Here is a 25846-nt window from a genome sequence, read left to right as displayed (position 1 = left end):
CCATAGAGTTTGTTGCTTGTGTGGCAGGGTTGTTGATAACTTGGAGAAACAAGGAATGGTAAACTAAGAATATTTTAAGCTTTTAATTTACACGTGGACTTTGCTACAAACCTTGAAGTGTATTTGATGAACAGAATTCTATAGAGAAGATTCATAAACGGAGACGCTTCTTAATGTGAAGTACCGCGGTTAGTCACTGCCACCTGCTGGCAACGTACGGTCCTGCAGGCCAGCTATGTTTCAGAGTGAGGGGTGAATAGTCATCCCGAGAAACCCAGGCAGAGGAGAAATTCCTGGGGTTGAGGGAAAGAGATAAAGTTTGTATAGACAGACAGTGGCCAATCAATGCCACAGTCAAGAAGGTGCCTCAGGGATTCTAGGCTCTTACAGCCAAAAGAAAATTACCTCGTTTTGTTTGGGGGGGGCACTACTTTTTCCATAAGGAAAATATCAATTATGTATGGAAATAACTGGTATGCCTTATTTTTACCCCTTCTGCACCCTAATTTTCAATGTATTCCTTCAGGGTATCACCTGCGCCCCCATCAGAATATGTGTCTTCTTTATAATGGAATGGAAAAGATTCATTTTTCAGAAACGTATTTTTAGCTGGCTATAGGGAACATCTCTCTTCCTAAAAGCAAGAAATCTTTGAACTGGGTCAACTTCACTGTCCCACTCCTTTTATGCTCAACTATATGAGAACATACCATCTTAGCCATTGCTTTTTCTTTTCTCCTTTTTTCTTCCACACCCAAATGAAAGTGTGTGGGAGATGTAAAAAAAACAAAACAAAACAAAAATAGCATAAAGAGGACACAGCAGAGCATTCAGATTACAAGGCGGTTTATTGAGTTAGTGGCATGCGGGGAAGTTCTTCCCGTGATCAGCAAATGCAGGCATTACAGTGCAAATCCAGAGGGAGAAGCTGGGTGCGGTCAGGAGGGCCTCGAGCCCAGGGCCTGGTCAGCTGGTGACGTGCAGAGCTCTCTAGAGGGGGCTGTGGCTCATTGCGGGAGCAGCTGGACGCAGACACCCCCATAGTTGGAAAAGCAACGCTCACGTCTCACTCCTCCCTGAAAAAGAAGGCGGGGAGGGGAAGGTGAGGCCTGATATTCACAGAGAGGCAGCAACCAACGCTCCAATTCTTATCAACCCAGAAGAAACATCCTCCAAAGGAAGGAGAAAATTCCCAGTAACTTCGTGGCTCCCTGCCTGCACTGTGGCTACAGGAGCAGCGATTCCCAGGGCAGGTCCTCTGCCCTCTTCTCAGTCCCCAGGGACCTGACGGGCCCAGAGGGACCGCAGGTGAGGCCTGCACACTCACCGGCTCTTCTGGCGGTATTGTTGTAGCGCTTTCTCTGCCACAGTCTCCATAAACTTAGGATTGGAGACTTCTTGTGGGACCGTCACAGTGAAGGGGTAGGAATCAAAGAGCTTCACAACCACCTTAGTGAGGCCAGAGGGAACGCTGGGGTCGGAACTGTGGGAATTCACCTAAAAGGAGAAAAGTCACGAGAGGGCGGAAACAACGGTCAGCACGGACTCATTTGGCACCTGAAGTCAGGCTTATTAATTCAGATCAGTTGACCCCTTTGCTTTTTACTCACCTCGACACCTATACAACTTGGTGAACATAAATGCCCTAATTCAGAGACCCTCGTTTGTGGGTGTAAATGTCATTCACGAAGGACCAACCTGGGGGAGCCCCACCGAGTAAAACGTGTTTCCTTTGAGGAGCCACTGGCCACGTGGTGGTAGAAGAGGAATCAGGGAAAGAAAAAGAAAAGGTTCCCAGCACTAGAGGGAAGCTTCTTATCACTGGAGGAGAACGATGGGACAATTCATGAGCCATCCTAGGCAGGACGGGGCAGCAAGGCAGCTCCCCGGAAAGGGCACTAGCTCTGCAGCCGGGCAGACAGGTTCAAACAAACACCCAGGTGATCACCCTGCAGATAGGAGATGCTGGGTAAGCTGTTGAACCTCTCAGTTTCCTCATCTGTAAAATGGGTTCATGACATTCCATGTCACTGAGTGATGAGGTTTCCATGCACCACTGGACCTGAGGTTTTTGTTTCCTGCCATACGACAAATGCTCAGTGAAAAGCAGACATGCGCTCTTGAACATCTTCACCCCGTTTCAGCCCTGGGGGAGGATCACATGAGCTCCAGACAACACCTTGAGCCCAGCTTCAGTGTGTGGCCAGGACAGACTCACCGTGGAGACCTGGAGATAGTGCTGGCTGTCGCTGTGCGTGAGGTTGGCCAGCTGGGACACCCAGGTGAACTGCTCGTTCAGCTGCTTCAGCAGGGACGATGTGTTCAGCATCTTCTGCTGGTAGGACTGGAGCAGCTGGTCGTACAGCTTGCTGAACTTCTCTGCCATCTGCAGGGACATGTTCAGCTGCTGGCGCAGCTGCATCTGAGAGGAGTCGTTCGCTGAACAGTCTGCCCGGAGATTAAAAAAAAAAAAAAAAAAAAAGACAAACGACAGAAGCGTGAAGGGAGAGCTAAAAAGGAATGAAAACAAATGGCAACCAGTTCACGCAGCCAGGACCTAAGGCAGAGCTAAGGCAGAGCTACTCCAAGCTCCAGTCCACCAAGCGTTCGCTAGCAGCTCAAGACAAAACAGAAGGCTCGCCCCGCATGTAAATCAGCGTGCGCGTCCTTCATTGAGAAAGTCTTGCCCTGGGAGACGATGTCATCTGAACCAAACTGTCTCAGTGACATCACTGATTTCTCTTTGGGTGCACGACCCTGTCCCCTTGGGGACCAGCAATGAGGGGCACTGCCCACACCTCAAGCAGCACGGACCTCAGGGCTCCATGTGCTCAGACCTCACTGCCCTCCTTCCCTCCATTAGTCATTGCAGGAAACGGTGGATGTTACTTATAGCTGCCATGGTACTGCTATGTACCGGGCACCACCAAGTGCTCTGGATAGCCGTGATCTCTAATAGTCAGATGTATTCTGACGTTAAGTATTATCAAGAATGAAACTGAGGACCAGAGCGGTACATCATTTGCCTAAAGTCATAGGATGAACGATTTGCGAGGGCAGGATGTTGAACCCCGGGCTTTAACTCCTAAACTTGGGCTCTTCCTACTCTGAGTCTGTGGCTCTGGAAAATTCTCCAAGCTTGCCTATATCTATAGAGTTGGAAATTCTGGCCCCAGGAGCCTGGGTAGCAGAAGAGCCAGTCAGGACCCTCGGGCCACAGAGCACAGTAGCCTGGGGTTGGGCATCCGGGCTTTGCCCACCTGCCCACCATGGCTGGTCACCAAGCTCACCAGAGAGCGGGGAAGTTCATTGCTTTTGGTCAGCAAGTGCCCACTGCAGGTTGTCAGGTGGATAAGGGCTGGGAACTACCCACTCTCTCTCTCTCTCTCTAAAAACTACTGTTTTTCTCTCCCTTGATTTTTGAAAACTATCCCCAAAAGAGCACATCAAACCCAAGCACGTCAGGGGAAAGGGGGAGTTCTTTGCACACTTCACCATGGTGGCTGTAATGATTTCTACTAGAATAAAATAAAATGTCAGGTGGGGCAAGACATAGGATTATTAACAATAAACTCGGTTGAAAAAGGTATATAATGACGAAACTTAACTCTTCTTACCAGGGAATCATTGAAAATAAGGACTGTCATTGAGAACTGGGTAGCAGTCTAGAGCAGTGGCTCTCACCTGGGGCGGTGCTGTCCCCAGGGATATTTGACAAGGTCTGAAAACCTTTTTGGTGTCACAACTGGGGTGAGGGTGGGAGGCTACTGGCCTCCAGTGGGTAGAGGCCAGGGATGCTGCTAAACATTTCCCAGTGCACAGGACAGCCCGCCACAAAGAAGGACCTGGTCCAAAATGCCAGTAGTGCCGAAGTTGTGAAATTCCTGTCTGGAGGTCCCGGGCAGCACGTGCTCAAATGTCTGCAAGCACCTTAGATAAGGGGTCATAAGTCTTCTTCAATGTAGAAAAGAAAACCGCTGTTTCAGGAAGCTGTGATCAGTGAACATTAAGATCAGTGCCAAGGGCTCCAGTCTGAGCTTGGGGATCTGTAGGTCTCTTCTTCTGGCCCTAACGTGACTCTCTCACGGTGTGATTTACGCTCTTCTAATCGTGGTATTTTATGGGATAAACCCAGGAGGTTGTGTACTCACCTCTCGCTTCTTCATAGATCAGCCTCTTACAGCACTTGTATTTCTTTTGCAGTAGCTTCTAAAATCACAGCAATGAGACTAGGAATATTTAGCTAGACTCTGAAGGCCTGCCCGGGCAAACCCAAAAAGTATTAAGTAAGAGCAAAGCCGTAAGATCGATCCGCTCGGTACAAGGGAAACAATTAACTTTTTCCGAGCATAGACTGTTGTCGGCCAGGAAGTATTTCGCCGCTTTCATAGGTGTTATTTCCAAGTAAGAAGAATTTAGTCCCCCTGATAAAACCGAAGGAAACAGCAGAAGGGAGGTATTTCCTCTGCCTCAGGGACCAACCTACCAAAGGTAAAGTTTCCGGGAAGCTAGGGTACCACTAGGAGAGACCCACGTGTTCAGGGTAGAGAACACAGCAGCACTGATTGGGAACACACCACAAACGCCCCCAGGGCGTCATGTAATCTTGGGCAGGTCACCAAACCTTCTCTGACTGAGTGTCCTCCTCCGTAAGACAGGGATGATAACTGTAGCCACCCCGGTTGTTCCAGGAAAAAGAGTAAATGTTTGTAAAGTGTTTACAAGAGTGTTTAGTAACACACACATGGGAAGAGTTTGTTTAACAGAATCCACACTGCCTAAACTCTCACTGTCTGCAGCAAAACATGAGGATGTCTACTATGTTTGGCCCTTGGGAACAGACGAACTGAGGGAAGTCAAAGGATGACAGCTCTTTAGAAAAGCACGGCAGCTCCTGCCACCGTCAGCCTGTTAACCGTGAGCTGGATCGTGTGGTAAGCACCTTGTATTCTGTCCGACTTCAGGGACAGCCCCTCATCTTAACCCGCGACCCCAGATGGGGACCCAAGCAGAGCTGGGCAAAGGACTCCCCCACCCAGAGTCACAGCTGGAAGGCAACAGAGCTGGCATTTGAACTCGCATCCGTCTGAGCCCATAAATGCAGCCCTAGTGAGGTGCTGGAGACCCGAGGACACAGGAGACCGCGGGGCCCCCCGACTCACCCAGGGACAAGATCTCCTGGCACTTTTCACACTGGTCCTTCATCTTCAGGCATCCCGTGGAGTTGTGGCGGATTTCCTTGCACACGGTGCGGTCACTGCTGTTTTCTGGAGACACACAAGGGAAGGTCACACAGAGCGACACAGAGATGGACCACCGCGATCTCCCAGAGCCCTTCCACACTACTGTCTGGCCCTTTGACATGGTTCTGCGGGCAGAGCAGGTTGGACTCTGGTTGTTCGCCTGCAGACACAGGCTCGGATAGGGGCTCCCTGCAGCGGGACCAGCAGGTGGTCCCCAGGGCCCCCTGAGCTGGGTTCGGCCCCCTCCCCCACCATCCCCACCTGCTGGCACGTCTCCTGCCTGCTCGTACTTCTCTTTGGCATCACAACCTGTTCTGCTCTGCATTCTGTCTGGCTCATTTCTCTCCCCGGGTCAGACAGCAAGCGCCTTGAAGGCAGGAAGAGGATCCACCTTAGAACCTCCTTGTAACATAGGAAGCCCCCCATTATGGATATGCAGTAAACTCCTCGTTCAATTCAATACCCTCCTGTGTTTCCAATCCGTTTCAAGCCACAGCCCAGTGCCGGTCAAACTGTAGCATTTAGGAGATGGGGTTGGCCAACGAGTGTCTATTGGTTCAATGAAGGAAATCACTTCTGAAAAGTTTTGGCTTCTCGTGTCCATGTTAGAGTTCCTTCATTCAAAATATATTCATTGTGTGCCCATTCTCTACCAGACCCTAAGGTTACAGCCACAAACAGCTTTCTTAACCGTACCATGAGCTGATTATATAATTTGTCACCAATATATGCATGGCGTCCACATAAAGCCACCTGAGTTCCCAAGACAAAGGGGTCTAGTTCTCTAGAGGAAAGAGTCAATGTCATGCCCTCCAGTTGCTGCAAGGAGCTTGGTACACTCGAAAGAACACAGATTCTGAATCCTGCAGGGCTAGATTTGACTGGCTCCCACTTTATCAGCTGTGAACCCTTGGACATGCTCCTTCACCATCCTGTCATAGTTTTCTCCCCATCAAACCGGGATGAGAGCACCCTCCCCAGGTTTCTGGGGGTGGAACTCAGATGACACATGCCAAGCCCCGGCCACAGTTCTGAGCATCTAACGGGTTAGCATCTCAATGAATTGTGATTTCCCATCCCATCCTTCTAACCTCCTGGGAATTCCGCCATCGGGAAGTGGTAGGGGGTTCTATGCATGTGGTCATCCATGGCCTGCTGGGCCTGGTGGATCATGTCAAAGAAGGGCTGAAACATGTCATGGAAGTTCAGGGGTTCCAACAAGGGGAAAGGCATGATGTTCCGGGCGAAGCGGGACTTGGGATTGAAGAAGAGCGATCCCCTTGGGAACGAGCCAAAGGGCGAGTAATACTGAGTGTCCTGGAACTTCCGGGGAAAGAACCGGTCCTGGAAGAGCTCGTCCATGATGTTGGATGCGCGGGTGAAGCTGTCCTCCATGACGTCCATCACGTGGCCCTGCTGCCGGTCGTTCTCCAGCAGGGAGTCGATGCGGTCACCGTTGATCCATAAGTAGAAGGGGGAGCTCTGGTTCAGGAACTCCTCGAGCTGCGACAGGAGACAGGGGACAGTCAGGGGTGCTTCCCCCTTGTCAAGACGGGCCAGGCCCGGCCCCTCCTGCCTACACCCGGGGCAACTCAGAGTCACAGCAGGCGGCAGAAGGCCAGGCTGGGACTGGCTCCCCATCTCTGAACTGTCCAGGTCAGTGCCTTTCCTTTCTGCCGACCCCGAGGGGAAGAGCTTAGGAAGACCTGCGAGGCCGAGAGAGTCACAAGGCCCGTCACATGAGACTAGTCTGCTGTCCTCTTTGGCCACTGGTGATCCCCAAGCCCGCTCAGCCAAGGGCCAACTGACGGGACTCCTGGAAAGGGCGAAATTCATGAGCCCTAGCTGAGCAAGGCCCGCAGGACAGGGAGGATCAGTAATAGGGTACTAAAAATTCTTAATTCCTTCTGTTTAAGTGGATGCAGGGCTCTGCCGTACCGTGGAGCCATTTGTTACGTTAGGCAGCTAATAATTGCTGAATGAGAGTCTTCGGAAGATGGCAAATACCTGGCACAGGTGCTTTTCATGACTCCACATTACTGCACTCATAGCAGACATTACCAATTGATCACAGCGCTCTGGGCCCCAATGCAGCCAGAACTAATCAACTGCATGTGAAATGAAGCTGTGATATTGTGATTTATAATAAGAAATATATATTTGGTCTGGTCCTTGATAAAGAGGTCCTAAAGCCCTTGGAATTTCCTGTGCTAAGAGCAATAAAGGTGTCTTTTGTTATGTTAGTGAGGTGACTTTTCGGAAAGCACCTAGGGATGGGGGCTGGTCGCCAGGGGAGCCAACCCTAGGATTAGAGGGTTGGAACTTTCAGCCCCACCACCTGATTTCCAAGGAGGGGAGAGGGGCTGGACCTTGAATCAATGACCAATGGTCAATGATTTAATCAATCGTACCTATGTAATGATGCCTCCATTAAACCCAAAAGGAGGGGCTTGGGGAGCTTCTGGGTTGATGAACACATGTGCCAATGAGATGCAGGAGACTGTTGAACTCGAAGAGGTGATGGAAGTTCCCCATCCTTTCCCCATCCCTCCCCCTGGGCATCTCTTCCATCTGGCTGTTTCTGAGTTATATCCTTTTACAACACACCAATAATCTAGTATGTAAAATGTTTCTCCGAGTTCTATGAGCTCATCTAGCAAATTAATTGAACCCAAGGGGGCGGTCATGGGAAACTCTAGTCTACAGCCAGTCCGTCAGAAACACAGGTGACCACCTGGACTTGTGATCGGCGGCTGAAGTTGGCAGTGGGGATGGGGAGGCGTCCTGTGGGACTGAGCCCTGAGCCCGTGGGGTCCGACGCTGTCTCTGGGTAGACGGGGTCAGAGCGGAGTTCAACTGCAGGACACCCAGCCGGTGTGGGAGAAATTCTTGATGGGGAAATCCCCACACTTGGAATTGGGTACAGAACCAAAGAAGCATATTCAGTTCTCCTCACTGCCCAACCAGAGCCCAGGCTGTGCTGAAGAAGCGGGGCCCCTTGTCACCTGTTGGCCCACCAGTCCCGAGCCGCTTCTGCAGACACGCGCGTAGAACTTCATGCAGGTCTGTTTCAGGCAAGGCTTACACTCCTCCCAGAGGGCCGTCATGGTCTCATTGCACACTCCCTGGGACGCCTTCAGCTTCGTTTCAGAATCCTTGGTGTCATTCAGGGCATCCTACAGGAGGACCGAGGCTGGGTTAGCAACAGAAACCACGGCTTCCCCTTCCCCAAGCAGGCACCGTGGTGCTGGCCCCCCCGGCCCAACCTGGCCACATGGGGTGCTTATTTCCACCCCTGCTCTGGCTCACGTGTTCCCGCATCTGCCCACCTGGAATTCCCTCCCCATCTGGCTCTAAACATCCTCTCGCCTTCAAGATCCAACTGCTCCTTAGTCCTTTCCAGCCATTAGAGCTCATCTGGACAGCTCCTTTCTCTGACGCTGCACTTACAGTCTCTACCCCAGGACTTCCCTCTCGCCAGTACCCCACTTCCTAGTCTCAACTTCTGGAATTTAAACGTCATCTTTCAAAGCTTCCCTGAATCTTATTTCTCTATTGCAACCATGGTCCCCGGCATGCCACAGGAATAGGTAAGCTTCCGAAATTAAAGTCACCACTACTACCGAAACTCTCCAAGATGACCATGACATTTGATCCAGTAATTCTACAAGAATCTATCCCAAGGAATTCCTGCAATAAAGGAAAAATCCATATGCTTGAAGATATCTGTTACAATATTCATGTGTGGCAACAAAAATACTGGAATCAACCCCAATGCTCAAAACTAGGGGACAAGTGAAGGAAACTGTGGTACCTACAAAAGGTAGATAGGACAGCATTACAAGGGATGTTTGTAGTAAGTTTTAAGTATTATAATAAGCATTTTTCATGTTAAAAATTCAGGAGTTTGAGTATAGTCACTGTCCAAAAAGTATAGAGGAGAAAATGTAGTAAGAAATAGATCAAATGTTAAGTGAATTGTCCTTAGGTAAAAGGGTTATGGAAAAACTTCTGCTTTTCTATATTAAAATCTTGACAAATGAGCGTATTACTCTTCAAAGAATTAAGTAGACCATCCATACCCCAAAGCAAAGCTACACTATGAATATCTGAATATGTGAGGTCTTCTCTTGCTCTGTGTCCCCTGCCCCCCTCGTCCGAGATGGCCACCACGCCTCCAACTGGGCCAACTCACAGGCGTCAACTCTGCTGCCCAATTCCTTTCTTTCCGGTTCGCATATTCCTCAACTAAGAAGTCATGGAGCCTTTTTCCAAACTTGATATGCTTTATCATAGAACCTGGATTGTCAAATATCAAACTCCAATGAGAAGCACAAAAATTCATGAACAGGACCTGCCACTTCTACAAGGGCTCTAGGTTTCTCACAGTGTGATGAGAACTAATACTGATGCCAAGAAAGGTACTAAGTTTCCAAGAAAGTTAGAGCTGCACCCAGGCCAACATTTCCTTAAGTGGTTTCCATGGAATTGTGCTACAAGCTATCAGGAAAAAAATAACTGGATTCCATGGTCAATTCGATTTGGAAAACACTTGGATTAAATGAAGTTACACGTGCTTCCTTTACCGCACAACTTTTCTGAGTCTTTATAATGCTTTTACTCTATGCATCAGGGGTCACGAAGGTGGCAGGGGGCCCCATCTCAGCATCTCTGTCATTACGGGTAGGGTGGCAATGGGAATAGGCTTTGAGGAGACCCTGAAGGACATTATTGACTTTTTAAATAAGCTCCTTATTGAATTATAGTGTTTTCGTTTTGTATGTTCACCATTGGACCTAGGTGTCTCTTTACGAAGTAGTCCAGAACTCTATAGAGCCTTGGGCAATACGGCGTGCGCCTGCCGTACCCCCGAAGGTATTGCCCCTACTGAAGGTAGGGTGCCACCCCTCTCCTGTGACAGTGACAGGCCCTACCCAAAGCCTGCCTTGGACCTTACACATAGTCTGGGTTTAGAAAAATCTACTGAAGTGAATCTGGGCGGCAGGCCCTGGGCCAGGCTTGTAACAAAACCAGATCCAAGATCTCACTGCTTGAAGCTTTGAAAAGCAAATAAACCTTCCCTATCTGTTAACCACAGCCCCAGTATCAGCTGACACAACCGGAGAAGGCCTGCGGGTCACCATAGTAACCTGGCAGGGCGTTCGGAAGAGCAACGGCCCCTCCCTCCCTCCAGCACAGCGGATCAAGGTGGGGGTCACCCGGGCTCTTCTTACCTCTTTCTTCTTCTTGGCCTCCTCTAAGGAGCCAAGCAATGATTTGCGCTCTTCGTTGGTCTGTTCTATTAGGGTCTTTATCTGTTTCACCTCCTTGAGAGCATTTTTAATTTCTTTATTAATGTACTTACTCCCCTCGGTGGACATTTCTGCAAGAAAAGAGCAGGGAGGTAGATGAGGCCAGAGGAAGGGATGGTGCTGGGGATATAACCCTGGAACCAGCTGGAATGGTCAGAAAGGCCAGTGGGCCCAGGGGCTGCCATGGCTGGGATCCTCCTGGCAGGCAGCCTTCCGGCCCCAGCTTTGCCCTGACACAGGTTCCATCCCAGGGCTCACTGTAGACCCAGGGCCAGAGAATCGATTACACCCAGCTGCTCAGAAATGCAAACCATCGGAGCGGACACGCCCCAGAGGAGGGACAACCCAGTCCGCCCCTGGAGCTCTGGAGAAGCAGCCTACCCAGCTGCAGAGGAAATTTTTCAAGGGAAAAAAAAAATCCTGGAAGCGTAACTGTTTAAGCATCAAAATATAAAATAGTGTTATTGTGGATACAAGTCTTTCTGCAATGCAGTTTAAGCAAACATCTGAACTTCGCTATTCCGATGCAGTGTCAGGTGACAGGGCCACAGAGGTGACTTAATAGCACCATCCTTCAAGGAGACTGTGATCAGACACCACACCGTGTGACAAATGTAATGAGACAATGTCACCAAAGTACCGAAAGTAACAGCCAATGCTTCTCTGGTTCTTATCCTGGGCCAAATGCTGAGCTGGACGCTTCACGTGCATTTTATTTAATACGCTTGACACTGTCTTCACCCCTTTGCACAATCGAGGATAAAGAATCGCAGTGAGATCAAGATACTTACCCAGGGTTATACAGCTGTGGAGGGCGGAGCCAGATTTCCACCCAGCTCTGAGCTCAACGCTTGGGTTTTTAACTATTACCCCCAGAGAGTCAGTCAGCTCATAGGACAAGAGTGGGGCAGAGGGAAGACAGGTTTCAGGAAAGGCCTGGCAGCAGAGGGGAACCACCACCTGGGCTCTGAAGGATGACAAGCCCTCGTAGTGAATGATATTCCGCCTTACCTGAATCCGGAGCATTGGTTTTCTAGGTGGAAAGGTGGTGGATACAGGTAGTAAGTGCTATGGAAACTCAAGGGGAAACCCACAGAGGCTCCAATGGTCCAGGCTTCACGGAGCTTCGCGGAAGAGGTATGGACGCCGGACCGAGCAGACGGGGAGGGGAATAGCCAAACGAGCTGCAGCAGCCAGAAAGGGCTTGGGGTCTACCTGAAACTGCCTGGAAGCCCACCTGACCACAGAGAGCCTAGGCCGGCGAGAGACGGCTCAGAGAGGGGCCGGGCAGAGCAAACCCGATCCGATGCACAGGACAAAGGTGGTCTTAACCCTTGGGGCCCTGACACAGGGAAGCATGCCAGGAGAGCACGCCTGGTCACTTACCCTGGAGCTCTTTGTCCGAGATTGCCCTGCCATTCTCCCAGCTCAGCAGCAGGCCCACGAGCAGCAGTAGAGTCTTCATCTTGCCTCCTTCTCCAATTCTGGAATCCTAGCACGCCTCTGTTTGCAGAGAACAGGGGACTGTCATGGTAACAGCTAGACAGCCCGCTGGTTACGGGCCCAGCCTGCTGCCTGTGCGGCTTCCCAGGAACCCTGCTGAGGCCTTGCCCTCCACTCTCCCCGCAGCTGGCATCACCAACTTTTTATCCCAGGGAAGTGACAAGAAAGTATCAGACTTGCCACTGGGCCCCTTCAAAAGAAAGTGGAGGAAGTGGGTACGGGGAGGAACCACAGGACAGCAGCCTGATATAGAAGAAACGAGAACTCCAGAGTCAGAGCCACTGGGCTCTGGTCCGAGCCGCCCTCCTCCTTCCTCCTTCTCCTTGTCCCCCATAATAGCTGACGATGCCTAAAAAAGGCACATGTGCTTTCTGCATCCAGAAAGGGCATCTATCTGATGATACCTGCTCACATCAAACAAACCCTGAAAACACCTCTCTTGGGTCACTCAGCTGGCCTCTGCCGTCCCCCTAAAGTGGGGACTGCAGCCCACAGCACAGACAGCCCCCTGCTGTCTGCATCACCCACCCTGCCCACAGCAGGCATCACCAATCAATGACAGCACTGTCCCCATCAAGGCTCGACACCTCCTGAAATTGCTTTTCAAGCGTCTGAGGCAGTGACAGGCTCTGGGTTGCTACAGGGAAATAAATCCATTTGTCATCCCTAGCATGGATGAGAGTAGAACAAGGTGGGGAGGACGGTTGTCTTCAGGGAATAGAGAGGGAGGGGCAAAGCCAAAGGATTAACGGCGGAGGGGGGGGCAGGGCAAGGAACCTCCCCAGGAAAAGTCCCTGTGGGAGGACGTGCCACTCTGCTCTGCCAGGTCCCTTTCATGCAGCCAGTCCCTCTAAGCCCACAGCAGGGTGTGTGCCAGGGTCCTCCCACCACCACTCGGCTAGCTGCCTTGAGCCCTGGACCAGCTGGTCTTACACAATGGACCCTTTCCCAGAAGCTGAAGTTGTTGCAAAACAGAAACCCCTCCCCCTGCACTGCCCTTCACCCCAATGCTCATCTGAACTCACCCGTTTCCCCTAAGAGAATGGGAAGGGGGTCTCCCCTTCCTGAAATGATGCACATCCAGAAGCTGCTGTCCGCTCAGCAGGCCCATCTGGACCCTTGGGAGAATATTAATAAGGCAAGTCTCTCCTGAGACATAATTAGTAAGGCAGCCAGGCTGTGGTTCCCGAGCAGCGTGGGAGAAGAGAGCGGGTCACCGCCTTCCCCAGAGATGGTGAGTGGGCAGCTGAGCCAGGGTGCTATTTCAGGTCTGCGTGGCTCTGTCCTAGCTGCTCACTGAAGCCTGAAACGCCTCAAACAGGGACAGAGCCTTTGTCACGCCAGAGAGAGAGCTGGCGAGAAACACCCCTCCAGCAAGAGGCCCCCGATAGCAAAGACTTCTGAGAAATCCAGACACGAGACTCTGAAATAGGTTGGGACCAGAAGACAGGGCATTGGGTCCTGAGGAAAAGAGAGACGGGGCAGCCAAAGGCAAGAGCTCTGGATGAGAAGTCTGGAATCGCAGCGGTCAGTACAGGATCTCCCACCAAGAGCCAGGGGGCCGTGGGAGCCATCGAGTTCCGAGCTGGGAGAGAGACCTGTCTCCTGCCCAATCCGTCCACCTCAGAGGGGAGGCCGAACCCAGAGACAGGATGGGGCTCCCCAAGGCCTGCAGCAAGCTGGTGACAACCCCAGGATGAGGACTCAGCCCCCCCAAACCCCAGTCCAGTGTTGTTTCCTTGACACCAAGTCACTTAAGTCTCTGAGCCTCCGTTTCCTCACCTGTAAAAGGGATCTAATAGAGACCTTAGAGATGGGAACGCGTTCTGTAAACCCAAGGGTCTTATGTAATCATAGGAAATTCCGACTCCTTCAAAATTGACGTAGGGTCAATCACGGGCATTGGCAGTATCTATCGGGGAAGTGGGAGGAGGTGGTGTGTTGGGAGAGGGACAGAGGAACTGAAGCAGGTACACAAAGGTCACCTGTGGTCCCTCCCTGACTGTGGGCTTTGCCTCCGTGATGTGATCAGCTCCTACGAATTACCCGGGAGTCTTGTTATAATGCTGATTCTGATTCAGAGATTGCTTTTCTAATAAGCTTGCAGGTGATATCGATACTAGTCCAAGGCCAGTAGGAGAACAGCGGCTGCGCGGCCAAACTGCCCTCCCTTTGCACTGACTCACCTCCCCACCCATCTCCTGGCCAGGGTGCCTGGTTGCCAACTGCTCTGATTGAACAAGCCACTCCAAGGCCCTCCTTTCCCCAGAGGAAGCCGTGGGGAGGACATGGTCACGCAGCTAGTAAGCTGCAGGGTTTAAAGCCCAAAGCCCAAGCTCCTCTCCTACTGCCTCCGCAAATGCAGAAAACTCAAACAAAAAGAAACATGAGAAAATAATTCACCTGTAATTCACACCATCGAGAGGCAAACATTATGTGGTATATTTCCTCTTTTCTATGCATTTGCATACAATGGGATCCTTTACACCCACTATCTTCAAATACTCTCTAAAAGCACACTTTTGTGGCTGTGTAATGGAGTTCTTTTTCTGATGTACTTTATTTTGCTATCCCACGAGGCCAGGCATTTAAATTGTCTGTGATTTCCCACTATTATTATCATGAACACTCTGGCGAGCATCCTTTTATAGTATCTGTACTTACGCTCAAATTCCAAACTTCACTCTTAAAAGAAAATAATAATAAGTTTCTTTTTTTCATTAGGTCCAGAAATTCTGGAAGGTCAAGGCTTGGGTTCTAATCCCAATTCTGATCCCTATTTGCTGTCTATCTTTGGAGATGGTCCTAAACCTCTCCAGGCTTCAGATTATCATCTGTAAAATGAGACAGTTGAATCAGATGTCTGAAGTCTGATGGAGGTTGTGTGATGTTTCTCTGATGTACCCTGGTGCATTAGGAAGCAGAAAGAGTAGGATTTCAGTGGTTGCAACATATACTTAAATCAAAACATCATTACTTATAAACACACAATCCAGAGAACTAGAGAATTCGCGAGCAAACAAGATGACTCATGCGCGCAAGCTGACAACCACCCCTGGAGCTCAGTACCTTTCCAAGGAAGATGCTGCAGGAAGGCTGCAAGTGCAGGCCAGCTCTGCCACTCACTAGCCTGGCCTCGGGCAACAGCGTCAGTCCTCCAAGTGTCAATTCCCACATCTTTACAAAAGGAGGATCCTTACATCTATCCCGTTTACTCCACAGAATTGTGGTTGGAGCTGATGAACAAAGGGCTTCCTGAGTCCCTTGCCTGTCTGCCGGCAATTCGGTCCCGGCTCCGCTGTCTGGTGATGGGGCTCCGACCACCTCCCTTCCCAGGATCCGCGACTCCATCTAAAGCGCCCCTCTGACAGCCCTGTGACTCCCAGTAGCCGTCCTCTCCTCGCCTGGGTGCCGCCCCCCGCCCGCTCATCAGTCCCGGCCAGGCTCTGCGCAGGGGCAGGAAAGGTGGGGACATCTCACCGGTCAGCGGTGCCCGCGCGCTCCTCCTGGCGACGCCGCGTGCACAGCACGGTGAGGCGCTCGTATTTATAGCGCTCTGCTGCGTATACACCCACTTTGGGGCTGGCTGCAAACCTGCATGACTCACGCCCAAAGAATGCGGTAGAAAGCACCGGGAGCTTTCTGGAAGCCGGTGCGGGAGGGGGTTCGGAGGTGCGGGCGGGTGGATGTCCGGTGCAGCACCCGGCAGGGGGCGCGGGGGCGCGTATCAGCACCAAGAAAGGCTCCGGCGGAGACAGACCCTGGGGTGCGGGCGCGCACCGCTACCGGCTCCCCGTCCCCGGGGGCTCAGAGCTGGGGCACTGCGCCCCCAGGAGGGCAGAGCCTGAATTAACGTGCAGAGCTGGCACCCAGCTCCGCAGAGATGGAGGGATGCTCTGCGCCCCTGGCTGGTGCCTCGTCCCCAGTAGAACGTCAGTGTTCCGCTGCCCGATTGAACGTTAATCTTTCGCATTCAACACGCGCCACTCCTCTGGCTCCACTGAAGTAGAACAGCGTCAGAAATAACGTGGGTGTGATGGAGAGGGATGTCGTGCTAAAACACAGGAAGTACAAAATGCCGGCTTCCCGAACCACCACCTGACCTGGTGGTCCTTTGGCAGACCTGCTGGCCGGGAGGAAACAGAAATGTGTTTTTAGGGATAAACACAGCATCCATATGGGGAACTAGAAGGCCTCCCAGGCTCCTTGACTCCTGGACGTTAAGCAAGTATTTTCCCCATCCACTTGGGACCCAGCCAAGCAGGGCGGGCTTCATGAGCACGGGACCCTGCTGCCCTACACTTTGAGGAGCTACTGCCCAAGTCTTGAAATTCTTAAGAGTTTTTGAACAAAAGGGGCCCTGCGTTGTCATTGTGCACGGGGACGCGCAAATTATGCTGCTGGCCCTGCTTACAAGGGAGTCACTGATCTCCACCAGCCCCAAGTTTCCTCCGCTGGCTCAGGAGGAATCTTGCCAAAGGACTTTTTTTTTTTTTTTTTTCGGTACGCGGGCCTCTCACTGTTGTGGCCTTTCCCGTCGCGGAACACAGGCTCCGGACGCGCAGGCTCAGCGGCCATGGCTCACGGGCCCAGACGCTCCGCGGCATGTGGGATCTTCCCAGACCGGGGCACGAACCCGTGATCCCTGCATCGGCAGGCAGACTCTCAACCACTATGCCACCAGGGAAGCCCTGCCAAAGGACTTTTTTTGGCAGGGGGCTTTGATGTGGAACAGGGATAGGAGGCGTCACACCGCGCCCTGGCGGGGAGGGGACTAACTGAGAAGCCCCTCAGGCATAGCTACTTCTTGGGGAAGAAACAGAGCCACGCACTCTGACCCTAGGATGTTTGAGCCCCAGGAGAAAGGTCCAGGGGCTGGAGGGTGGTTCTTATACTGGCTGGGGGAGATGGGTCGGCAGGGCAGGTATAGGCAGCTTGGTTTGCTGGCCGACTGAAACCCCGCAAGATGAAGGGCTCAGAGGAGAGCTCTATGGCCAGGGGCTGAGTTGTCCTGGTCACAACTTTTGAGATACAGCCTAAGGCCCAGTCCCTGGTCACCCAAGGTCCAGGGGCAACTAGGACCCCACCCTTTTCAGGAAGGAGCACAGAGGGAGCTTGTAGGCCTGTGAGAAAAAAGGGGATGGGGGGAGGACCTGAGCTGGGTGCATGGAATTCTGACCACAGTCTCAGCTCTGTCCCGAGGCTCTGGGTGACCTTGGTTGGACCAAAGACTTTAACCCCCACTCCTGGGTTCTCAGTTTCTTCCTTTTGGACAATGAGGAATCTGGAATGTATCATCTCTGAGGTCCCCCTCACCCTAACCCAAGGCAATGCCAAGTGAGAGAAGATCATTAGCTCAGAAGGAAAAAAAATCAATCGACAATTGGGAACAATATTTCTCCCCTGAGGCTTCACTTTATCTTCCTTAAAAAGTCGAATTATCAGGCTTCCCTGATGGCACAGTGGTTGAGAGTCTGCCTGCCGATGCAGGGGACACGGGTTCGTGCCCCGGTCCGGGAAGATCCCACATGCCGCAGAGCGGCTGGGCCCGTGAGCCATGGCCGCTGAGCCTGCACGTCCGGAGCCTGTGCTCCGCAACAGGAGAGGCCACAACAGTGGGAAGCCCGCGTACTGCAAAAAAAAAAAAAAAAAAAAAAAGTTGAATTATCAGTAACAGCTACATTTTCTATGGCAACTGCCTCTTCCTTAGCATCTTATCAGTGCCCAAGGCCAGAAGTCTCTCTGAGCACGCTCCTTGTAACTTTTCTATTCTGCAGCTCCCCCAGCATCTGGCACAGGAGGCACAAATCTGTACTAATTATATTTTTAAAAATCGGACTTTGGAGGACAAGGCAAGGAGATCTGCCTTAGTCAGCTGAAGTAGGGGAAGGGAGGAGAGGAAGAAGGGTTTGGGAGAAAATAACATGATTCACAGCCATGACTGCGGTCCTCTGGGAAAGATCACTTGATGACTCTAGCTCGCTGCTAAGCACACAAGGCTCAGAAGATTAAACTTTAAGGAAAACAGTTCACCATAAATGCATCACTGGATTTTAAGTAGTCTAAGTAGATCACAGATGCCAGTCGGTACAGCCCTCACCCAATACTTGATTCTGTTTTTTGTTTTTTTTGTTTTGGCATATAGTTGATTTACAGTGTTGTGTTAGTCTCAGGTGTACAGCAAAGTGAACCAGTTAGTTATACATATACATATATCTACTCTTTTTTAGATTCTTTTCCCATATAGGCCATTACAGAGTATTGAATAGGGTTCCCTGTGCTCTACAGTAGGTCCTTATTAGTTATCTATTTTATATATAGTCGTTTGTATATGTCAGTCCCAATCTCCCAATTTACCCCTTCCCCACTTTCCCCCCAGTAACCATAAATTTGTTTTGTCCATCTGCAACTCTATTTCTGTTTTGTAGATAAGTTCATTTGTACCCTTTTTTAGATTCCACTACTTGATTCTTAACTGCCCATTCTTAACTACTTGATGCCACCGCTGCCACATTCCCATCAGGTGGTCATCCTGCCTCTGTTTGAATGCCCCTGGCAACAGGGAGCTCACTACCTCCATGGGAGCAATTGTCTAGTAAAACCATCTACAGAGTTAGCTGTGTGTAGACTTTGTTGAGTCAAAGTCTGGCTCCTGCAAGGGACAACCCCAAACCCAGCTCTGTCCCCTGGAACCACACAGAGAAAACCCAATCCATCACCTGGCTGCTGGCCCTTCAGATATTTGAAGGCAGCTAGTCACTCCTCCCAGTGGTGCCCCGGGCTTGTCGCTGCCTGCGTCGTCACTGAGTGCAAGATTCTTCCCCAGCCCTTTGGCCTTCCGGACCTTGCCTCTCTCGAACCCTGGGCCTGCCAATACCAGTGAGGACTGACCACAGAGCAGAGTGGGACCACCTGCTCCCTTGCCCGGACACTCGAGATAAGCTTTTATTTAGCTGCTGAGTCACTTGGCCGATTCATATAGAATTCATCATCATTTTGGCAGACGCTGCTGTTTAATCATTTTTCTCCCATCATGGACTTAGGCGGTCGGGCTTAGGGTTTTGGGCTTGATGTTTTTCTTGGAGTCGGGGACCATCGGAGAGGGGGCTGGGGGAAAGTAAAGAGCTTTACATTGATCTGTTCATCTCTTAATGCTTTGCCCACCCTCTCTCCCCTGCTATGCGATGTCTTTGCTATGCACCCCACCTTTGCCACCGCGGCCCAGCTCTGCACCACCAACAGGGCGGCAGCTTAACCACTGCTGATAGAAGTGGAACAAGTTGGAAATGGACAAGAACAGTAAGTACCCTGTAATGGCTCCCATGTTTGAAGCTTGCGCAGCTAATACAGTTGTTTATTTTTATATAACAAACCACCCCAAAATTTAGTGGCATAAAACAATCTTTTTTTTTAAAAAAAAAGAATCACTCTCCAGGCTCTAATTATTATTTGGGTGTATTCAGTCAATCATAGGCTGATAAAAAGTCATGGATAATAAAATCAGATGAGATAAAATTAGCCCACAGCTGATGCGGAGGCATCCTGACTGCTTTTTCAGGGCCTACCTAAAGTCCAGAAACATTCACTCCATCCGATATGTTTCCCTTATCTTCCCAAATAAGATCTCTTTGGGAAAAATCTGGGGCTAGTCTCTCCTGAGTTGCTTATCATGGACCTATAAGTAGACAAGTATTTCTTAAACTATCTTCACTGTTCATCATGCTATTGACCAAAATCCAAGGATGCTCAAGTCTCTTACAAAAATGGCATAGTGGGGGCTTCCCTGGTGGCGCAGTGGTTGAGAGTCCGCCTGCCGATGCAGGGGACATGGGTTCGTGCCCCGGTCCGGGAAGATCCCACGTGCCATGGAGCGGCTGGGCCTGTGAGCCATGGCCGCCGAGCCTGCGCGTCCGGAGCCTGTGCTCCGCAACGGGAGAGGCCACAACAATGAGAGGCCCACGTACCAAAAAAAAAAAAATGGTATAGTGATTGCATATAATCTACTCACACCCATATACTTCTTGCTTATACATATTATAAGCGATCATCTCTAGACTGCTTATAATATACAATACACTGTAATGATATGTAAACACTGGCAAATACAATGTAAATGCTATGTAAATTGTTATCAGAATCTCAGTAAATTCAAGCTTTGCTCTTTGAAACTTTCTGGAATTTTTTTTTTTTTTTTATATGTTCAATCTGTGGTTGGTTGAATTCACAGATTTGGAATCTGCAGATACAGAGGGCCAGCTGCATCTCACTCCAGGGCTGGTCAACGCTAACCTTTAGCTGCAATTCTTAGACTAATGGGCGTTTTTTAAATTTGGCCCCCAGATCTGCCTCAGGTCAAATCTACGTTTTCCACAACCACCTGGAATCCAACGGATAATTATTTTAGATCAGTGATTCTCATTGGAACTGTACAATATAATTACCTGGAAACTTTAACAATTAACCATGCCTGAATCCCACCTCCAGAAGTCATGATTGAAGTGATCTGGGTACAGCCGGAGATTGCATCAGGATTTCCTAAACCCTCCAAGTCATTTTAATGCACAGCCAACGTTGAGGACCACTGCTTTCCAGTTTATGAATTCCTAGCTTACACTTTGCCCCATCTGATCCCTACTGCATCTCTATGTCATTGCTAGAGTGTGTGGTATTAGTCTCACTTTATAGAAGAGAAAACTGGAGGTCAAAGGAATCTTAGTTAGCAGGTTTTTACACCGAGTTGAAACCTGCTTCCTTGCATCTCTTCTCTGTCCCCTGCGAGACGGCCCTCTAAGTATTTGAAAACAAATATTCTATCTCAAATGTACTTCCTTTTCATAGAGTGAGGTCACCAGACCCTCGCTCTGCTTGTCCCTGCCCCTAGGGTGCTCCACCCTGTCATCGTCTCTCTAGCGTGGCTTTAGCAACAAACGGAAGACACCAGCTTTGGTTGGCCAGCTGAGGGGGCAGCGATCAAAGACTATCACTACATGTGATTTGATATGAAGTTCCTGGAACCCCTCTGCTTACTTTTACATGATGTTTTAACAAACTGTGATCCTCAAATGGGTTTATACTGGCCCCCCGGGGCAGGCTATGGTATGCCGGCTGTACACAAAGACACAGAAGCAAGTGGCTCTAGTTTTACTCAAAGATTTAGAGAGAAAAGTTACTATTTAGTGAGTAATCAGTCTTCATTCTCTCTCTCTCTTTCTTTCTTTCTCCCTGTCTTTTTTCAGTTCCCCTCTAAATCTCGTGCTTCTAAAGCAATGGATGTCTATTTACATTTGTATTTAGAATGTGTGTGTATGTATAATATATATGATATATTATATATATATAATATAATTATATATATTATATAATATAATATATAATATATATACTATATATAATATATATAGTATATAATATATACTACATATACAAATGTATAAGCGATTTTTCTTTTTTCTTTTCTCTTTAAAATAAATATAAAATCAGATTATATGTGCTGCTTTGCAACATGCTCTTTTCCACGTAATAAAATATTATGGCTAGCCCTCCAAGTCAATGCTTAGATAGATCTTTTCAGTAACCACTGTACATATTTTATTCAGCCATTCTCCCATGCCAACTTTTTCTGTCACTATAAGCTGTGCCACAATAAACGGACTTCTGCATATATCCTAATATGTTGGTGCCTTTATTGGTATAAGAGATTCTCAAATTGGGACTGTAGGGTAAAAGAGAATGTTTTGTCTTAATGTTACTACATACTGGCTGACGATTTTCCCAAAAAGTAGCAGCTACTCCCACTGTCTCTGAGAAACCCCATTTCCTATGTGACCATAAGGCTGGATATTGTCCTTTTGAATTTTTGCCACTCCAGTGGGAGAAAATGACATTTTGCTCCCTTAATCTCTTTGCCTGTTTATAGTTCTCAACTATTCATTTTAAAATAAAGTTTCTGTTTCTGTGACTTGCTTATTCATATTGTTTGCTCATTCTATTGGGTTATTCGTTGTTTTTTTAAATCCAAGTATAGTTGATCTACAATGCATTCTTTTTTTTCTACCAGTGTATAGGAGCTCTTTAAATAAATGAGGTAATCCTATGTGTGTTGCAAATGTTTTTACCAAAGCTGTCGTGTGTCTTTTACCTTTGATTATGGAAGCTCTTAAAATTTTTTAAGTAGTGAAATTTATCTTTTCCTTTATAGTTTCTAGGTCTCCTATCTTGCTTAAGAAGGTCTTCCTCTCACTAAAATATAGACTGTTAAAAATACTATATCACTATGCTATACACCTGAAGCTAATATGGTATTGTAAATCAACTATACTTCAATACAAAAAAATTAAAATGAAAAAATTATTAGGTAGATGTCTATTATGTAATACATGCCCAAATACTGCATAGTGTAGATTGGGTATAGTTAGATATAGATAGATAGATGTCACATAGCTAGAGAGACAGATAGTTAGATGTAGAGTTAGAGATAGATAATAGAGATGATAGATACAATAGATGATACATAAACAGAAGATAGATAGATGATAGAGTTAGAGCTAAATAGGTATAGATAGATGATAGATATAATAGATGATAGAATAAATAGTAGATGATAGATAGATGATAAACAGAAATAGATAGATAGATAGATGATAGATAGATAGGGCCTTATCCTCAGAAAAGCAAAAATATAACAGCAATGGAAATATTAAATGCTATAGAATAATATTAGGAAGTGATGCTTTCATTAGCATTCTTTCAAAATACACTTTAAAAAATTTTTTAAGATTTTTTTTGATGTAGAGCATTTTTTAACTCTTTATTGAATTTGTTCCAATATTGCTTCTGTTTTATGTTTTGGGTTTTCTTTTTTTACTGCAAGGCATGTGGGATTTTAGCTCCCTGACCAAGGATCAAACCTGCACCTCCTGCAATGGAAGGTGAAGTCTTAACCACTGGGCCACCAGCGAAGTCCCTAAAAAGTTTAACCTAGACAAGTGCATCTAATACACCACAAAAGACAGACGTGAGAGCAAGCGTAAGGCCCTGCAAATTCCTAATACAACTCCTGGGTTGTCAAAGAAATATTAAGTTATGAATACACTCAGGACAACAGTGAGATTAACTGTAGTTTATAGCCCATTAACTAATCAGTATTTATTTGGGAAAAGATCCCAGGGGCTGTCAGCTTTCGTCTGGCTGTAAAAAGAGAGCGCTATTGGGTAACACTGAGAAAAAGAACCATAAAGGAAATAAGGTGCAAATAAAATATAGACAGTTATTCTCATTTTCTTCTAGCTTTCTACTGTGTTAATTTTTATATTCAGATTTTTTAATGACTTTCTAGTTTATTCCTCTGATTTCTTTGTTCATGTGTAATATATTGTTTTTATCACATGACTTTAAAACAGTATTTAATGTTGAGAAGGTAATCTCCCTCACTCTTCCTTTACAAATTTTCTTGGTTGTTCTTGGACATTAATTCTTTTCTATAAATGTTCATTTAATTCTACCCAGTTGAAAAAAAATGATATTGTAATTATAATTTCACTAAAAGTACATAATAGTTTTGGAAGAATTCACATTTTTATATTCTTTCTTCCTATTTAGAAGCATAACATATTCTAGAAGTCATTTAAACTATTATTTTTATTTCTAAATGAATTTTTTATCAGTCTTGTATGCATATAATTAAAAAATATCAAATAGTACAAAAGTACTAATGCAGAGTCCTCTGCCATGTTCCTCACCATTTCTCCAGCCTGCCACCAACCCACTCCCAATCCAGGAAAACCATTATTTTTATATTAAAACAAACATTATTTCATCATGCTATGGCATGCAACTTTTATATCATTTTTTAAATAAAAGGAAAGATTTCAAAGATATTTTTGCTACTTCTATCATTATGGCAGTGGAAAAGTTTGAAAAACCCTGACTAAGTATATTGTACTGAAATTGATCAGATGATAGTTCAAACGTTTCCCCTCTTTCATTCAGCTTTGTGCTCCCATTCTCTAAGACATAGCCCAGCATGCAGTATGTATTTAATAAATACTTGTTAAATTACCTGAATTAATTTTTCAATTAGTGCCATCTAAGATTCCATTTATTTTGTTAGCAGTCTCACCCTAGTTTTGCTTTTTTTAAACGTCATTTTATTATTTTTTTAAATTTTATTTATTTTTGGCTGCGTTGGGTCTTCGTTGCTGTGCGCAGGCTTTCTCTAGTTGTGGCGAGCAGGGGCTACTCTTCGTTGTGGTGCACAGGCTTCTCATCGTGGTGGCTTCTCTTATTGCGGAGCCCGGGCTCTAGGCATGCGGGCTTCAGTAGTTGTGGCTCGCGGGCTCTAGAGTGCAGGCTCAGTAGTTTGCGGGGGACATGGGTTCGAGCCCTGGTCCGGGAAGATCCCACATGCTGTAGAACAACAAAGCCCGTGCACCACAACTACTGAGACTGCGCTCTAGGGCCCACGAGCCACAACTACTGAGCCTGCATGCTGCAAGTACTGAAGCCTTCACACCTACAGCCCGTGCTCCGCAACAAGAGAAGCCACCGCAATGAGAAGCCTGCGCACTGCAACAAAGAGTGGCCCCTGCTCGCCGCAGCTAGAGAAAGCCCATGCATAGCAACCAACGCAGCCAAAAAATTTAAAAATAATTTTTTAAAAATGCCAGAATTGGTAAGTGTAAAGTGAGGCAAGAATCCCAAACACAGAATGAATCTTAGGGAAATTTCTGGGAGCAAGCAATAAAATATAGGAAACTTAAAAATCATGAAAGGATCACATAGTTCAGAGAATGGGGCAAAAAGAGGCCAACTTAATTTTTCTCTGGATAAGTCTTCAGTTGAGAATGTTGATAGATCCCCCCCCACCAGGGAATTCTATTTCTTATTTTAAATTGAAGCCAATAGGAAAATGGGATTTAGATGTTCCTTTATGACCAACGTTGCTGGAGTACTGCTATGAATTACCCTGGACTGGCCCTCTCGTCCTTTCAAACATACTGTACTGTGCAGCATTGGTGGTATCGTGGTGAGTATAGCAGCCTTCCAAAAAGTATTTTACTCTTTGGCTTCCAAAGGAGTCATGATTTGGGTGAAACACTCGCATTAACAAGGCAGTAACACTGCATGGAGTTGGAATCCATGCTATTGAAGAAGAAAGGGCAAAAAACTTTGAAAGGTCTGGGTTGGGGAGAGGATTGTAAACGTATGGTAGGACTCACCAGTATCCACGTTTCCTCCTTTCCTTGCAGTCCCTTGCCTTTGGTTGGGGCCATGTGACTGAGTTCTAGCCAATGGAATGTGGCTCGTAGTGACTGTATGCCTCGTCAAGTCCTGTCCCGTGATCATCTCAACCCACAGCCCTCCAGTCTCTCTTCCCCTTCTACAGCAACCTCGGAGGCCGCTTACTGGAAGATGGCAGCATCAAAGGATGGAAGAAGCCTGCATCCCTAAGTCAACATCTGTAAGAGAACTACCCGACCTGCAACGGATTGTGATACGAATGAGAAATAAACCATTACTATACTGTCATTAAAACCTTGCAGTTACTTTTTAGAGCCTGTGCTCCTTGCTTTCACTGCTATGGAAATCGCTATCTTAAAACGGGATGCCATTGTAATAGAAACATAAATACGTAGCATTAACTTAGCATTGGGCAGCCCGATGTGAGGAGCCTGGCACCAGAAGCTGAAAAGATGAAAACCTTTATTATGCAGTGGCAAAACATTGGGTAAACTGTGCCTATGTTATCTGGGATAGCAGACCCCATGCTTACTAAGTAGGCCTGTCCAG

The 25846-nt window shown here is 47.9% G+C and overlaps 1 protein-coding gene across 1 annotated transcript; it reads right to left on the bottom strand.

Annotated features, from left to right (window-relative positions):
• Positions 1-829: 829 nt before the first annotated feature.
• On the bottom strand, positions 830-15674 carry CLU (clusterin). The gene is made up of 9 exons (XM_019941333.3): positions 15539-15674; positions 11942-12058; positions 10478-10626; positions 8249-8419; positions 6335-6746; positions 5163-5267; positions 2219-2448; positions 1328-1497; positions 830-1076 (listed from the first exon to the last, which is right to left on the bottom strand). Exons 2-9 carry the CDS (start codon positions 12018-12020, stop codon positions 1067-1069), a joined length of 1326 nt encoding a protein of 441 aa, XP_019796892.2. The 5' UTR covers positions 12021-12058; positions 15539-15674; the 3' UTR covers positions 830-1066.
• Between the last annotated feature and the right edge of the window lie 10172 nt (positions 15675-25846).

This window comes from Tursiops truncatus, chromosome 6, assembly GCF_011762595.2.
Source record: "Tursiops truncatus isolate mTurTru1 chromosome 6, mTurTru1.mat.Y, whole genome shotgun sequence".
NCBI classification, from domain to species: Eukaryota; Metazoa; Chordata; class Mammalia; order Artiodactyla; family Delphinidae; genus Tursiops; species Tursiops truncatus.
This window is presented reverse-complemented; position numbering and strand designations above follow the sequence as displayed.

What these genes read in the sequence shown, in the direction of transcription:
- CLU (XM_019941333.3), bottom strand. Translation starts at nt 12,020, where the DNA reads ATGAAGACTCTACTGCTGCTCGTGGGCCTGCTGCTGAGCTGGGAGAAT. An exon ending in CGGGACTGGTGGGCCAACAG is followed by an intron (nt 6,747 to 8,248) that starts GTGACAAGGGGC and finishes CTCCTGTCGCAG; the next exon opens with CTCGAGGAGTTCCTGAACCA. An exon ending in ACTATCTCCAGGTCTCCACG is followed by an intron (nt 1,498 to 2,218) that starts GTGAGTCTGTCC and finishes TTCTCCTTTTAG; the next exon opens with GTGAATTCCCACAGTTCCGA.